The following is a 13,621-nucleotide window of genomic DNA, read 5'->3' as shown; positions in this document are numbered from 1 at the left end:
GAACAGACAGTGATTCTTTTGAATTGTTCAAATTGAGGGGAGCTATCTGCAGAGTGCTAACATTTTCAAGCTATGAGGAAACAGAAATTAATTAGAGAACAAGCACTGAGAAATTCATGAAAGAGGCCACAGTCTCACCTGCACAAAGGAGGAGCTATAGAGAACACTCTAGAGCCCCGGACCACAAGGCTAGCTATCAAAGGGCTAACTATGACTCAGAACATTCTGAAACCTGACTAGTGTCTCTATCTTCCCACTTCCATTGGCAGATAAGATAAATCCAAAAGATATTGGATCCCTAACTTACACCAAGTTCTCAGAAGAATGTGAGCCACCAACATCTGGTCTTGATGAAACAAGTAACTTCTCTTTGGCCATATATCTATCAAAAAAGTCTCTATTTGAGTCCTTCATGCCCACTCCAAGCAACCAAGAATAAAAAAATGTGTGAAGAATCCAGGACTGACATAATCATTCCAAGACTATCAACATATCCATTCAGCTCTCGTAATAAGATATCTTATTCGTTCAATCATGCTTATTAGTAGTGCTAGCTCACCTCACAGATAGAATCATTCACCCTATTATTCTCCATCTTAATGCATACACTCTGTTAGTTATCATCCTACTGGTGCTACACCTATGTTCTAAATGTTTTGATGTCACATGAGAAAATAAAATGGTTACCAAATTTTACCTGCCATCCATCCTTCTGGCGCATTGAGTGCTCTAACACAATTATTAGGAAGTTGTGTATGAGGTCTTCTATATCTCTCAAGCTTCCTGGGTTAGCAGTCTTACTTGCTCCTGTCTGTCACAGAAAGATCAAAGAATCAAAGTCAGAATCTCTACGTTTCTTTTAGCCTCTGCTGATAATGGAAAAAGCTCACTCTAACCACTACTTCACAGGGAAAAGAAGTATCAGAAGAGACATTTTGTAGTTCCACCTATGAGAATCATGTTTAAGTTAACAAAGCCAAAAAAGGTGTATCAGTGACCACATGGGAAACTATTCCTGTATACAGAATTATAGGTGCATAAACAATGCAAAACGACAGGCAATATGCACAAAAAGTATCAAAGAAGTGAAAACATAACATAATCTTTTTGTATCACTCCTTACAGTGACTTTCAATAAGAAAGCAAAGTATTTTTGTGAAACAGTAAACAAAATGCTACCTCATAGTTAGATATCAGGATCTCCAATATCCACTCAGGCCACTCATCCATTTTGGTTAGATTGATTCTGTTTTCCGGGTGACTGCAAGCCATAATCAGAAGATCCTGAAACCAAACAGAAAATTGAAGTGAGAGAGAGACATGAAGAGAATGTTCAAAAAAGACAATATATGAAGGCAATATATTGAGGGGAAGGTGTCATCAAAATAATCCCACCGACCACTCAACAAGTCAAAACATGAATGACAAAAATGTTGCAGGTCTGTAATATCTTACAAGCTAAGACCTTCTCCCTCCTACATCAACTTCAAAAAGAAAAAGATTGAATTCTTCTTGGATTCTTGCTCTTGAGCAGGTTTAATTTTGTCTTCCCCCTTCCACCAGGTACAAAAATGACAAACAAGAAAATGAAAGGCAGAAAATTAATCGTGTTGATTTTGTTATGTTCTAGAAAAAATTGAGGGCTACATAGAGTTGTAAAGAAAACAATTTCTCTTGTCTAGCCCTCACATGGACCAGACCCCTTTTATCTCCAATCCTCTTTTCTCACACATTTCAATGCAAATAAGGAACCTCCGAGATAAATTATTACCAGATGCAATTTCAAAGAGGATGATGATAATTAGTAAAAAAAAAATGGCATGATGCTTGGTTGGGGCACATCCCCAAAGATAAGTTCCCCTTTTGTCCAATCTTGCTGTAAATGTAACTACTACCATTGCACAATGAAAGACAAATTATGGATTGGAGCTAAGGTTTAGAAGGAATTGCCATGATTTGGAGGTTGACAGGATATTCTCAATACTAAAGAAGCTGGGAGTCATTAATGAACAGCCTCCTGAATCCCTACTCCTTGTTATGTATTACAAACACGAGGCAACTTCAACTGTTAAATCATGCTACAGTTCATCATTAAAAACAAAGTGTTACTGAAAACTGGCAATGGAAGATGTTTTGGAAAACAAAGCTTCTCTTCGACAGCTTCAGCGGGATTGCCGTACATAATATTTGCCTGACCCTGCAGATTTCACATGTGTGCTAGGGAGCTTGAAGATGCAAATCATTTATTTTTGCATCGCCCTACTGCAACACAATTATAGAACATGGTAACATTTTTAGCACGAGGTAGGCTATGGCTTCTTCATGAATAAAGCTTAAGTGAGCTGGTCAGGTAGAACAAGCAACATAAATGATTTTTAGCGGTAGTCATCTGTCCTCGTTCTCCTCTTTGAATTTCCCTATTGAGTGGGGATCGGTGTTTGCAAATATGCATTCCCTCGGGCTGGAGAAAAGCAGAGAGATGTTGAAGTGATGTCCAAGTCCAAAGGCAATGCCATCGCAATGCAAGCCCTCGGTTAACAAGCCAACCTCGTCCTCTCGAAAGAACACAACCTTGGCCAGCCTTTTGACTCCTCCCTTGCTGTGCCATTACCAATTGCGGGTAACCCCCGGTCTGGCTGTCCCTGACCTAGAACTATTTAGAAACACAGAACTAGAATGCTTTTTGTGGGGCCTTTAGGAAAATGGTGCTACTTTTCATTATTTGTTTTCTTTGACAACCGAAAAATTCCCTGCGGATTAGCTGGCCCAGCCCAGTTGACGCACAGGTTCATACTTTATGGAGTATGGACATGTCCCTCTACCCTTCTCCCATTCAAATGCCAAACTGTAGTCCTTAACAGGGTTCAAACTAGTGACATACACCTACAACACATCCCATGTTATTCTTCCTTTACCACTGAACCACAGCCCTGTGCATGATGCTACTTTTGGTATATTTTATATATCTTTAATTTATGAACACAAGATTCAAAAGTCTTCTTTAATTTCTTAAACTCCGTGTCAAGTCAAAATACAACAACCAAATTGAAATGAAGAGAGTACTTAGATCCAAAAAACAACGACTTATTAGCTGACTGTACTGATTCCTCTTCTTGAATTACTTATTGAGAGCTTATTAGTTGACCTTACCAGTTCCTCTATCAAAGCAAAATGTATACAATTAACTATGTAACATTCTTGCCACACGAAATATCCCCAAGAGTGACAGATTCAAGTATCTTGCATCTATAATTCAGGGGAGTGGGGACATCGACGATGATATTACACATCGTATTGGTGTAGTGTGGATGAAGTGGAGGCTTGCCTATAGAGTCTTGTGTCATAAAAAGGTACCACCAAACTCAAGGGTAAGTTATATAGAGTGGTGGTTAGACCGACATTGTTGTATGCCGCAGAGTGTTGGACAGTCAAAAACTCTCATGTCCAGAAGATGCATGTTACAGAGATGAGGATGTTGAGGTGGATGTGTGGCCATATAAAGGGCGATAAGATTAGGAAGGCCTCCGTGGTGGATAAATTGACGGAAGCGCAATTGAAATGGTTTGGACATGTCAAGAGGAGAGGCATAGACGCACCGGTGGGAGGTGCGAGAAATTGGTTATAAAGGGTACGAGGAGAGGAAGAGGTAAGCCGAAGAAGTATTGGGGAGAGGTGATAACTAATAAGATAGGATATGATGCAGCTTCAGGTTACCGAGGACATGACCTTAGATAGGAAGGTGTAGAGGACTCGTATTAGGATAGCACGTTAGTAGGTAGTGTATGGTTGTCTTGCTTAGGATGGTTGGTGTTTGCCATTTTACAAGTTGTTTTATTGTAGTTCTTGTTTTTTGATAAATAGCAGTGTTTATTCTTGTTTTCAATAATGTCCTAATATGTTGTTTATTGATTATCACACTATTCTATTGTTGTCTTTGCTCCCTTTTGGTAGACTTTGCACCGTTTTCTTGTTGCTTACTATCTTTTCTTCATTGTCGCCTTTTTCTTCACTTGAGCAGATTATATTTCGAAAACAGCCTTTCTACCTCCACAAGGTAGTGATAAGGTTTGCATACAGTCTACCCTCCTCCCTAGACCTCACTTGTGGGATTTCCCTGGGTATGTTGTATTTTGTTATCATAAACAATTGTGAAACTTATTATCGCAGCCTATACTCGCAAAGATCGTTGTTCAGCCAAAAAGAGTCAGAAACAATGTTATATTTGCCTTATTCAACAGAAGTAGTTCCGATATTAAAGTTTGATGTTAAATTTTCTATAATGAACTTAGAACCAACAGATAACCAAACGCTCAATTTTAAATATTCAAGCCAGAACAAACTTTAGAACACCCACCCAATGGTAATGAAGTGCCAAGAGCCTACGACCGCTTCAGTACACAGAAGATAAGGTGTATAAGTTATTAGGAAAAAAGAAACACGATTCAATACCTGCAATGCTCGGCTTTGGAATGGCTTTGGTGCATATGGAAGTGATCTTAAAAGAATCAATAAAAGTTGGATATGCTCAAACCGATGCCCAGAATCATAGAAGTTCAATCCTTCATCTGTTGACGAGGCATTTATCTACATCAGGAGCAAAAAATCTTCAGCTTTATCTTTGAAAGACTGCCGAGAGCAGAAAACTCAATGGTAAATAGAGTATAGCCCCAAAACTCTTACATCTATAAATAATAAAGTGACTATCTGAATGATTAGCGGAGAGGAAATCCAAAATCCAAACAGTGAGGCATTCAACAAAACTAATCACAAAAAGGATAATATGAGCCCAAAAACAAGATTAGGGAACACCTATATTGATCATGGCATAAACTTTGTCTAGATACCTGAAAACTGGTTATTTCCAATAAAAAAATATTCAACTCATGGTGTTTAGAAAGGTCTAAAACTTATTTTCACATCAATATCACGTGATTAAATACAGATTTATTACTCACGAGGTACACAGCCCTAATATTGCTAAGCAGATTATATTCATATGTTTGCATTTTATCAAATCTTATTCTACTCAATAAACCATAAATTAAGAAAGTTATATTGGTGACATTAACGGTACAGTACATAAAGTGCTAGAAAAAAATTATTCAAAAGGAAAGCTAGTAATATAATCTACTTGTCAAAAAAAAATTACTCTGGCATAAAAATCTCCAAAAACTAATGAAAGCAAAGTCATGATGCCACCTTGTTCCATAAAACACTTGTAGTAAATAAAATAATGCAAGTACCTTATCAAATCTGGGAAAAGAAAACATGGCTTATTTGATAGTCTATACAAGGTATAATTTCTCCACGAGATATTCATTAACATCATATTTTATAAAAAGGGAAGCGATCCTCACTGATATCATCATTTGAACAACAAAAGGGACTAATATTATTATGCAGTTTTTTCCATCCAAATGGATGAAAAAGCTGTAGAAGGGATCCTTCTTTACCTTTCTAAGCAAAGCTGAGAAACATATAAACACTCATATTGATTACAATATAAAACAGTTCCATCACTTAACATACTTGTTCCAGAACTATTAAAACCACCAGAGGCCAGAGAGCTATCTATTACCACATAGTGCATCATACCAAGATATTGCATTACAGAAATGCATGATGATATGAAGTCTGAGTTGAAACTTGGTTGACTTCCCAGGGAAAACACATAACGGAAGTTTCATTCTAAATGTTTGAGATATTTACGGTTTCCATTCTCTGGATTACATATCTAAACAGGATAGGCAAGAAAAAGGGAAAAGAAAAACAGCAGTAACGATAAAGAGGTATCTAGTTTTTGCACCAATTTATTTCAGATGTAAAGCGAGAAGCTGAAAAGGTCATGTATATGTTTGTAACTATGCATAACATCTTCAAGCAGGGACTCTATGCAATGCACTGAGTAGTTTCTTTCATCTATTTGAGCATCTGTTCCTACGCAAACAGTATACTATCTTTCTATTTCACAGCGAAGAAAGGATTTTTTCCTAGAAACATACTAAGAGGGTTTCACACAGAAAAAAAATAAAGTGGTTGGTTTTCACAAAGAAAAATTATCCAAGGAAATAGAAGAAATGGCAGGAACTGAATGACTAAAGAAGCAGCATATCAAGAGGAAAAGCATATTAATACCGAGGCACCCAATAAAGCTGTGTATACTCTGCCAGTCATGAGCCTATTTGGTGCTGCTTGGAAGGCCTTTTGTAATGCAAAAAGTAGAAGGGAAACCTTATCATCAAACATGGTACGCCCTCCTTCAAGCAACCCCAAAAGGTTGTTTATCACATCTGGGGGAGCATGTGTACCAAATTTCAGATAGCCTGATGAAACTAAAGAACCCAAGAGGTTAATAATTCCAAGCACAATTTCATCACTTTTATCAACATTGTATGCATTATTCCGAGCATTTTCAGCACTTATTGAAAAGCTTATTCCACCCAAGTTTTTTAGAAATGCATTCTCTGGGATAGACTGCATCTTTTCAATAGTAGTGGAAATTGTGGCGCCCGCACCATTGAAGGACTCAGGTACAGATTCCATTGCATTCAAACCTGTCTCTCTTTCTTTTGTATATCCTGTTTCACTAACTTCACTACTTCCCATGGGACAAAGTGCCTCAGTATCCAGTTCAGCTTCCTGGGCTGATGCAATAGTGGCATTATGATCTACAGTGGATAAATCATCACAATCTCCAATCTTAACTTCGCGCTGCAATAGGACAAGAAGTGTTTCTATACCACCACCAGATAAAAATGCATCAGAAAAGGTTTGAGCCCTGGACATATTTGGCTGTACAACCAACCTGTACATGAGATGTAGCACCCTGGCAACCTGAAATAACAAAAGTATTATGTTAGACTCAAATAGAAAGTAAGGCATATCCGTTGGGAAGTATCAATTAAGAAAATGAAGTATCAAGAAAGTTCTCTTTTAAGAATAAGATTTTATTCCCCAGTATACAGAAGGTAGTAAATGCTACTAGTGTGGAGAAGGGAGTGAAGACAACAAAACACCTCTTGTTCACTGTACAGCCATATGTGGGAAGTGTTCCTGAACATTAGTGGAAAATGTCATGCCTTTACTTAAAGAGTTATTTTGCTGTGGGAGTGGATACAGTTAGAAAAGACTAAGACTAGAAGGGTATTTGGAGGATAATACCAGCCTCATCTTATGTGTTTTGAGGAACGAGAAAAAAAAGAGGTGCTTTGGAGGAAAGATTACAGCTGTACACATAGTAAAGTGCAAAAGGTCTTAAGACTGTATCAAAAGAGCACAAAATGTCTTAGTTAGTTAGCTAACTGGTGAATTAAGTGTATGTGCATGATGAAAGAATATGACAGATTTCATTAGCTCATTTTTACTTTCTCAGTCAAGTTTTCGGCAGATGTTAAGTATCAAATAACTAGCACAAACTTTATGGAAGAGTACTAAAAAGAGCAAAATTTGAAAATTCAAATTGAGAAGTGTTTCTTAAAAACTACTTTATGCTATTAGAGTTGTTCCTCTTTCTTTTCCAACAACTATGTAAACCAAATTACAATATTTTTAACTCAATTGTACGAAATTTTAGGACATGATACATGCAACAACAACAACATACCCAGTGAAATCCCACAAGTGAGGTCAAGGGAGGGTATAATGTGCGGAGACGACTACCTCGTGAAGGTAGAGAGGATGTTTCAAAAGACCCTCGGCTCAAGTGCAACAAATCCCGGTATACGATAAAGAGAATATAGCAAATAACAAGGATACAGCGCAAAAGTCTACCAGAGAGGGAGCCAAAACAACGATAGAATCATGTGATAATCGAAACACCATAAACAACATACTAGGATAGATTATTAAAAACAATAATAAACAATGATAGAAATAAAAAACAAGAACTAAAATAATACAACTAGTACCATCGCAAACACCAGCCACCCTAATAGATAATTGCCTATAATGTGTACCATTATGAATAAGATACTGTGGATACTAAAACAAGTAAGAAAACCATAAGAACTTATTTGATTAGTCCTTTTGCACTTTTTAAGATAGAAGAATTATGAGCAAATTCAAATATTAGTATCATCGAACAGTGTGAGCGTCTAAAAGTAAAGCTAATGAGATGAGACACTGATAACTAAAAAAAAAGTTAATAATTACGAAATAGGAAGATCACATGCGACAAAAGAATACGGTGTGAAAAAACTGATATGCTTTGAAGAATAAAGATACAACAAAGTAAAAAGTTTGAGAAAACTACTAAGAGTGTATTCTTAAGTGACTAAGAAAATATAAATACTTAATATAATAGATTTATATGTCAATCAATGCTCAAAACAAAGACATAATAAACCGTCAAAACTCAACACCAACGAGGAACAGTAGTCTAAGTTTTCTTATAAAGAGCAACAAGACAGTTATTTAACCTAGAAACTTCCCCCCACTCAGCATACTTATATATGAAAAACTGCACGTTACCTGATTTGGCTGTGGACAATCCACCATGAAACCAAGCAAACAACGGACATCATCTGTAGCTAGCGAAGGAGGTGCAGCCACAACTAGGAGCTCAATAACAACTAAGAGTTCATCAACCAAAGCGTTTACTTCACCCACAGGACGTGTTTCGTCGTTCATAAATGTATCGGTAGAGTCACTTTCACGAATAGTCCAATAACATCTCCTGCAGCCATCTAGAAGCATTTGAATCGCATTGGCATCGCGCATCACAGATGACTCTGTGAAAACCATATCTGCAAGAGAAGAAAGAAGCTTCTTCTGAAGACCATAACTGCATAAGCTCCAAATCTTCAGATCCAGTAGAAGCATACTGAAAAGCTGCACCTTGAGTGAGTGGTTGTGCTTTTGTGATTGGCACAACGAAACAACTGCTGCTACCAGCGCCTCATCCCCGACTCCATCACGCTTCGCAACATCAAGGGAAGACAAAGTTTGTAGAAGGTAGTTTAAGATTCTTGACAGGACTTCTGGACCTTTTCTACGGCTCAACTCTTCATTGTTTCCAGGATGTTCAATGGCCTTAGAAATGATTCTGAATATGGGAGCAGCAATAGCAGTTGTCGCTAATGATAAAGAAAGGTCACCTTGCTGAGGTTCCAAGCTATTCTCTTGCACATTACTCACTGCCAAAGGAAGTAAGGACATGGGACCTCCATAGGCCAATGCCCAAAGAGCTTCCGTTGGGCGCATTCTTGTTGCAACATGGACTTGCCCAAGAATCTCTGCAGGTCTTCGAAGCACACCTGAACGATTCAGAATCATTAACAATAATAAATAGACAACAGTTACATTCTTCAAGCCACATCTAGACTAGACAAAATGAACATGTTAGGTTAAAAAAGATAAAACTTTGGTTATTTACATGTCTTTGTACCAAATGAAAGAAAGACATAAAGAGGAAGGGCCAGAGAGAAAAAGAGGTATCAGATTCAATTTGTGTACAGAAAACATTTGCCAAGCACTCATTCATCCAAAATAAATATTATGTTTTAACATATGAAATTTGATAAGGTGACGTTCAGAATTGCAACAACTATAGCCACACTCTGAAAGTTTGGAAGAGGGTGTTGGAGATGAGGGTGATGAGAGGTGTGGGCTATTTTCGTGAATCAATTCGGATTCATGCTTCATGTTGGGGCGCTCAACTGCAGAAGTCATTCATCTCGTAAGGAGACTAGTGGAACAGTATAGAGAGAGGAACGACTTACATGTGGTATTCATCGACCTAGAAAAGGCTTACGACAAAGGTGGAATTCATCGACCTAAAAAAGGCTTACGACAAAGTCCCAAGGGAGGTTATAAGGAGATACTTGGAGGTTAGAGGTGTGCTTGTGGCGTACACTAGGGTGATCAAGGATGTGTATGATGGAGTCAAGACCACAGTAAAAGCAATAGGAAGAGACTCGGAGCACTTCCCAGTTGTGATTGGTTGCACCAGGGATCAACTTTTAGCCTGTTTTTATTTGTCTTGGTGACGGATGAATTGGCGTACATATCTAAGTAGAGGTGTCATGGTGTATGTTATCTGCGGATGACGTAGTTTTGATTGACAAGACACGCGGAGGAGTTAAGGATAAACTAAAGGTTTGGAGACAGACCCTAGAGTGTGCAAGTTCAGTGGCATAACGCATGAGGCTGGTGCAGAAATGAGGTGTGAACACAGACCATCCAAAAAAGAGGAAGTTTCAAGTAGCTTGGGTCCATTATCCAAGAAAATGAGGAGATTGGCGATGATGTCACAGATCGAATTGGTGCACAGTGGATGAAATGGAGCTCGCATCCGGAGTCTTGCTAGAAAAAAAGTTGTTTTCACTTTTTTCACTCAAAATTACTCACAAAAAGTCAAAAACAACTCCAACTTGTATTCAGGGACAAACACAACTCCAACTTTCAAATATCACTTTTCACTTTGAAAAGAAAAACTACTTTTTTCAAATACGAGACAATTTTCATGGTCAAACACCCCCATAGTTAAATGTAGAAAAACGAGAAAATACATAGGATGGTCTAATTACTAAGTTTATATGATCAATGCTAGCAACTCTAAAGCATCAAGCTTTGTAAACTTGTGATGATGATTTAGAAAATAATGGACATCATAATTGATATTGATATGTGCGGTAAATGTAACAAAATTGTCAAACCTGCTGAACCAGAAGGAGAAGCATCTGGACAAAAACGGCCACTGAGCAAGCCAGGATGATAGAGGAGATGAAGACATCCTGAGATTTCAGCATCCAGAACAGAACTTTCTTCAGCCAACTTTTGCACGTAGTCATTTGTTGCTAACCACGGTGAGCCAGCTCCATGACCAAAAGAAGGAAGCACATCTCCTCCCCTAGAAGCTAAACGTGCCATTTTTTCTGGCCCAATTGGTTCCTTAAAAATGTATACAGGGCCCATCTCAGCAAACAGAGGGCATTGACGACGACGACGTTGTAAACCAGCCATAGTTGGGGGTGGATTAGTCCCAATACAGCAGAATGCAAGCGGCTTGGATATTCGGGGAAAGTCAAATGGTCGACTCTCATATAATGATCCATCAACGTACAGCCTCAGTTCACTATCGGCTTTCCCTATGAGGCCTTGCTTACAAGAGTGTTCAAGACCAATAAAGTACCAACACTGTGGCTTGAACGCGTGAGTGAAATGCAGAGAAGACTTCCTTCCTTTTCCACTACCGCTTTCAACCACCAAAAATTGGGCGTGGAAGTATGCTTCAATCCCTTGATTATCTGCTGACAAGAAGCTGAAGAGCCGTGGCATGTGAGCTGTGCCTTCCCCAGCCAGTGCAGTGGCTGCAGCAGCAGCTGACATCGCAGATGATTTTCCTGATGTGGCAGCTGCAGCGGCAGCAATTGCAGCTGCTGCAGTTGCTGTATTTAGAGTATCAGCAAAGGACTCAATATAGATCCATGTAGCAAATGAATATCCATTAGTAAAAGGCCAGCGACTCTCCCCTGGACCTAGCAAGCCAGAACTTTCACCATCAAATTCGAAGGTGCATGCTGGACCTCTCGACTCTTTCCCACTCATGGCCTTCTCCAAAGAAAGCAATAAACGAGCCGCCCACTTGGTGGCAAGTGTTTTTGTGACTACTTGAAACCAACCATGCAGATCCCTTACACTAAGAGAATATGCAGCTAAGTGTTGAATGCAAAGGCATAAAGGAGTCCCATCCCATCTTGATGGCTCTGAAGTAGCAAAATCTTGACAAAATATCTTTTCAGCCGAATGCAGCAGGACACGCAACAAACCAGCTGTAGAGCACATTGCTCGGTTTCTAGTGCAAGCACACAAAATAGCAAGCAAACCTTTAACCATGCGAGACCTAGGTGACATGAGACCTGCAATGTCCCCGACGGAGGGAAGCCAGGGAATGAGTTCACCTGCCACAATGGCTGCTCTAGAGTTCAACATCACGCTTGGCGGATTATTATCCTCATCATCCTCAAAACACTCAACCCCTCCCATGGTGGCAAGAAGTGAATCAACTACCAGAAATGCAATAGAGTCAGCATCATCTCCAGTTCCAAAACTCTCAACACCACTTACAACATTTTTCAGCTTGTCCAATCCTTCAGGCTTTCCCATAATAGCAGAATCTACTAAATGCAAGAGTTCTGGTTCCACATTTGGCACAACCTGTTTCGTCTTAGGTTTTGGTGGTGATCCAAATGGAGAATATGCATCATCCCCATATGAATACAAAGCAGAATCCATCGAAGAAGAAGACTGTCTAGTTTCATCTATATCCATAAATTGCCTGTCAGGATTAGGGCTCAAAATATCGCTTTCATGGTGCACCTCAATGTCTACATAATCATCCCCAGATGGGATTTTCCCCAAGGAAAATTCAAACTTGTCCTCAGTCCCACCTGAAGACCCTCTTAAATTATCAGATCCTGGAGATTGATTTAAGCCCCCAATAATCTTATCTTGATCTTTCAATGAAACAATGTCAAATAGCTCAGCATCTACCATAGGAGCTGAAGAAGAATCAACCCCTTTCGAGTCTACATTACTATGTACATTATCTACATTATCACCACCCAGTTCATTCTGGGTATTTTTGGGTTTCTCCTCTTCCATTCTACAAACCCAAATGCTTAAAAATACAATCTTGGAAATGGAATCATAACTACAACGATTGGAAAATTTGAAACATGCACATTTTTTTCCCAAAAAAGGCAAAAGATCAAACAAATGGTAATCAAGATTTTACCTTTTGTGAAGGTTGATCCAATATCTGGGATTGAAAGATCAAGAAAATGAAGAATCAAGCGATGGGTGGTGGAATGGAAGCGAAATAGGAGGAAAGTTGAGCCAGCCAAGGTTTCGATTAGTCAAATAAAGAGCCCATTTGCTTTCAACAGCCCATTTGTCTAATTTTCAATATTTTCTTTCTTTTTCCTTTTTTCTATTTTTGGGTTTGGGTACCTAATTACACATTATTTATTTCTTCAATCTTTTTTTTAATGGTCAAAATTTTATTAGCTCATTGAATTTTTCTCATGTACATTTTATGTATCAAGTAAATTGAATTAATGACTTAAATCTTTATTAATCAGATTTTTTATTAAATTTAATTAATGTTATTATCTTATAAAAGTAAAAGTAGAGAGAAATAATATATATGGACGTGTGATATTTACTAAAAAATAATAATTCTTTTTTTTCATAAGGTGAAATATTTATTTTATTTGTATGAGTAAATAATTATTATGTTGAATTTCGTAGGTTAGGTATTTATTATTTATTTCATCTTATCTACGTGCCCCTTATTGTAGTTATAATCATGACAGTATGTACTTACCTATTGATTAAATTAAAATAAACAATTTATATAGTTCAAAACTTGATCCACTTATTTGATAGGTGATGTTATCTTTGTCAAATTATTTAAATACTATTTATAAGACTATAACTAGAGTTGAATGGTAGGTTAACTTAAAAAATTTAAAATGTAATTATGTTGAAGTCGTGAGTTTTAAGAATATACATTGAGATTAATTATCTTAAATATCTATCGTTTTTGTTATTTTGATTAATTGTTAATAGGGGATTTAATATACACATTTTATTACCTTTGAGTGCAAAAAATATAAAT

At 37.9% G+C, this 13,621-nt stretch overlaps 1 protein-coding gene across 1 annotated transcript in view; it reads right to left on the bottom strand.

The window, feature by feature from the left end:
• Positions 1 to 12,866, bottom strand: part of LOC102605679 (BEACH domain-containing protein C2) — a 36,366-nt gene extending 23,500 nt beyond the window's left edge. Inside the window, exons 1-6 of the mRNA XM_006339453.2 lie at positions 10,656 to 12,866; positions 8,470 to 9,254; positions 6,136 to 6,834; positions 4,450 to 4,584; positions 1,180 to 1,284; positions 698 to 811 (exon numbers count right to left, since the gene is read on the bottom strand). Coding sequence (XP_006339515.1) covers positions 698 to 811; positions 1,180 to 1,284; positions 4,450 to 4,584; positions 6,136 to 6,834; positions 8,470 to 9,254; positions 10,656 to 12,603 — 3,786 coding nt within the window. The 5' untranslated portion in view covers positions 12,604 to 12,866. The remainder of the gene's footprint in view (positions 1 to 697; positions 812 to 1,179; positions 1,285 to 4,449; positions 4,585 to 6,135; positions 6,835 to 8,469; positions 9,255 to 10,655) is intronic.
• Positions 12,867 to 13,621: the final 755 nt, after the last annotated feature.

The sequence above is a fragment of the Solanum tuberosum genome, unplaced genomic scaffold (assembly GCF_000226075.1).
Source record: "Solanum tuberosum cultivar DM 1-3 516 R44 unplaced genomic scaffold, SolTub_3.0 scf00010, whole genome shotgun sequence".
Lineage (NCBI taxonomy): Eukaryota > Viridiplantae > Streptophyta > Magnoliopsida > Solanales > Solanaceae > Solanum > Solanum tuberosum.
The sequence above is the reverse complement of the archived record's forward strand: the minus strand, read 5'-3'. Positions and strand labels throughout refer to the sequence as shown.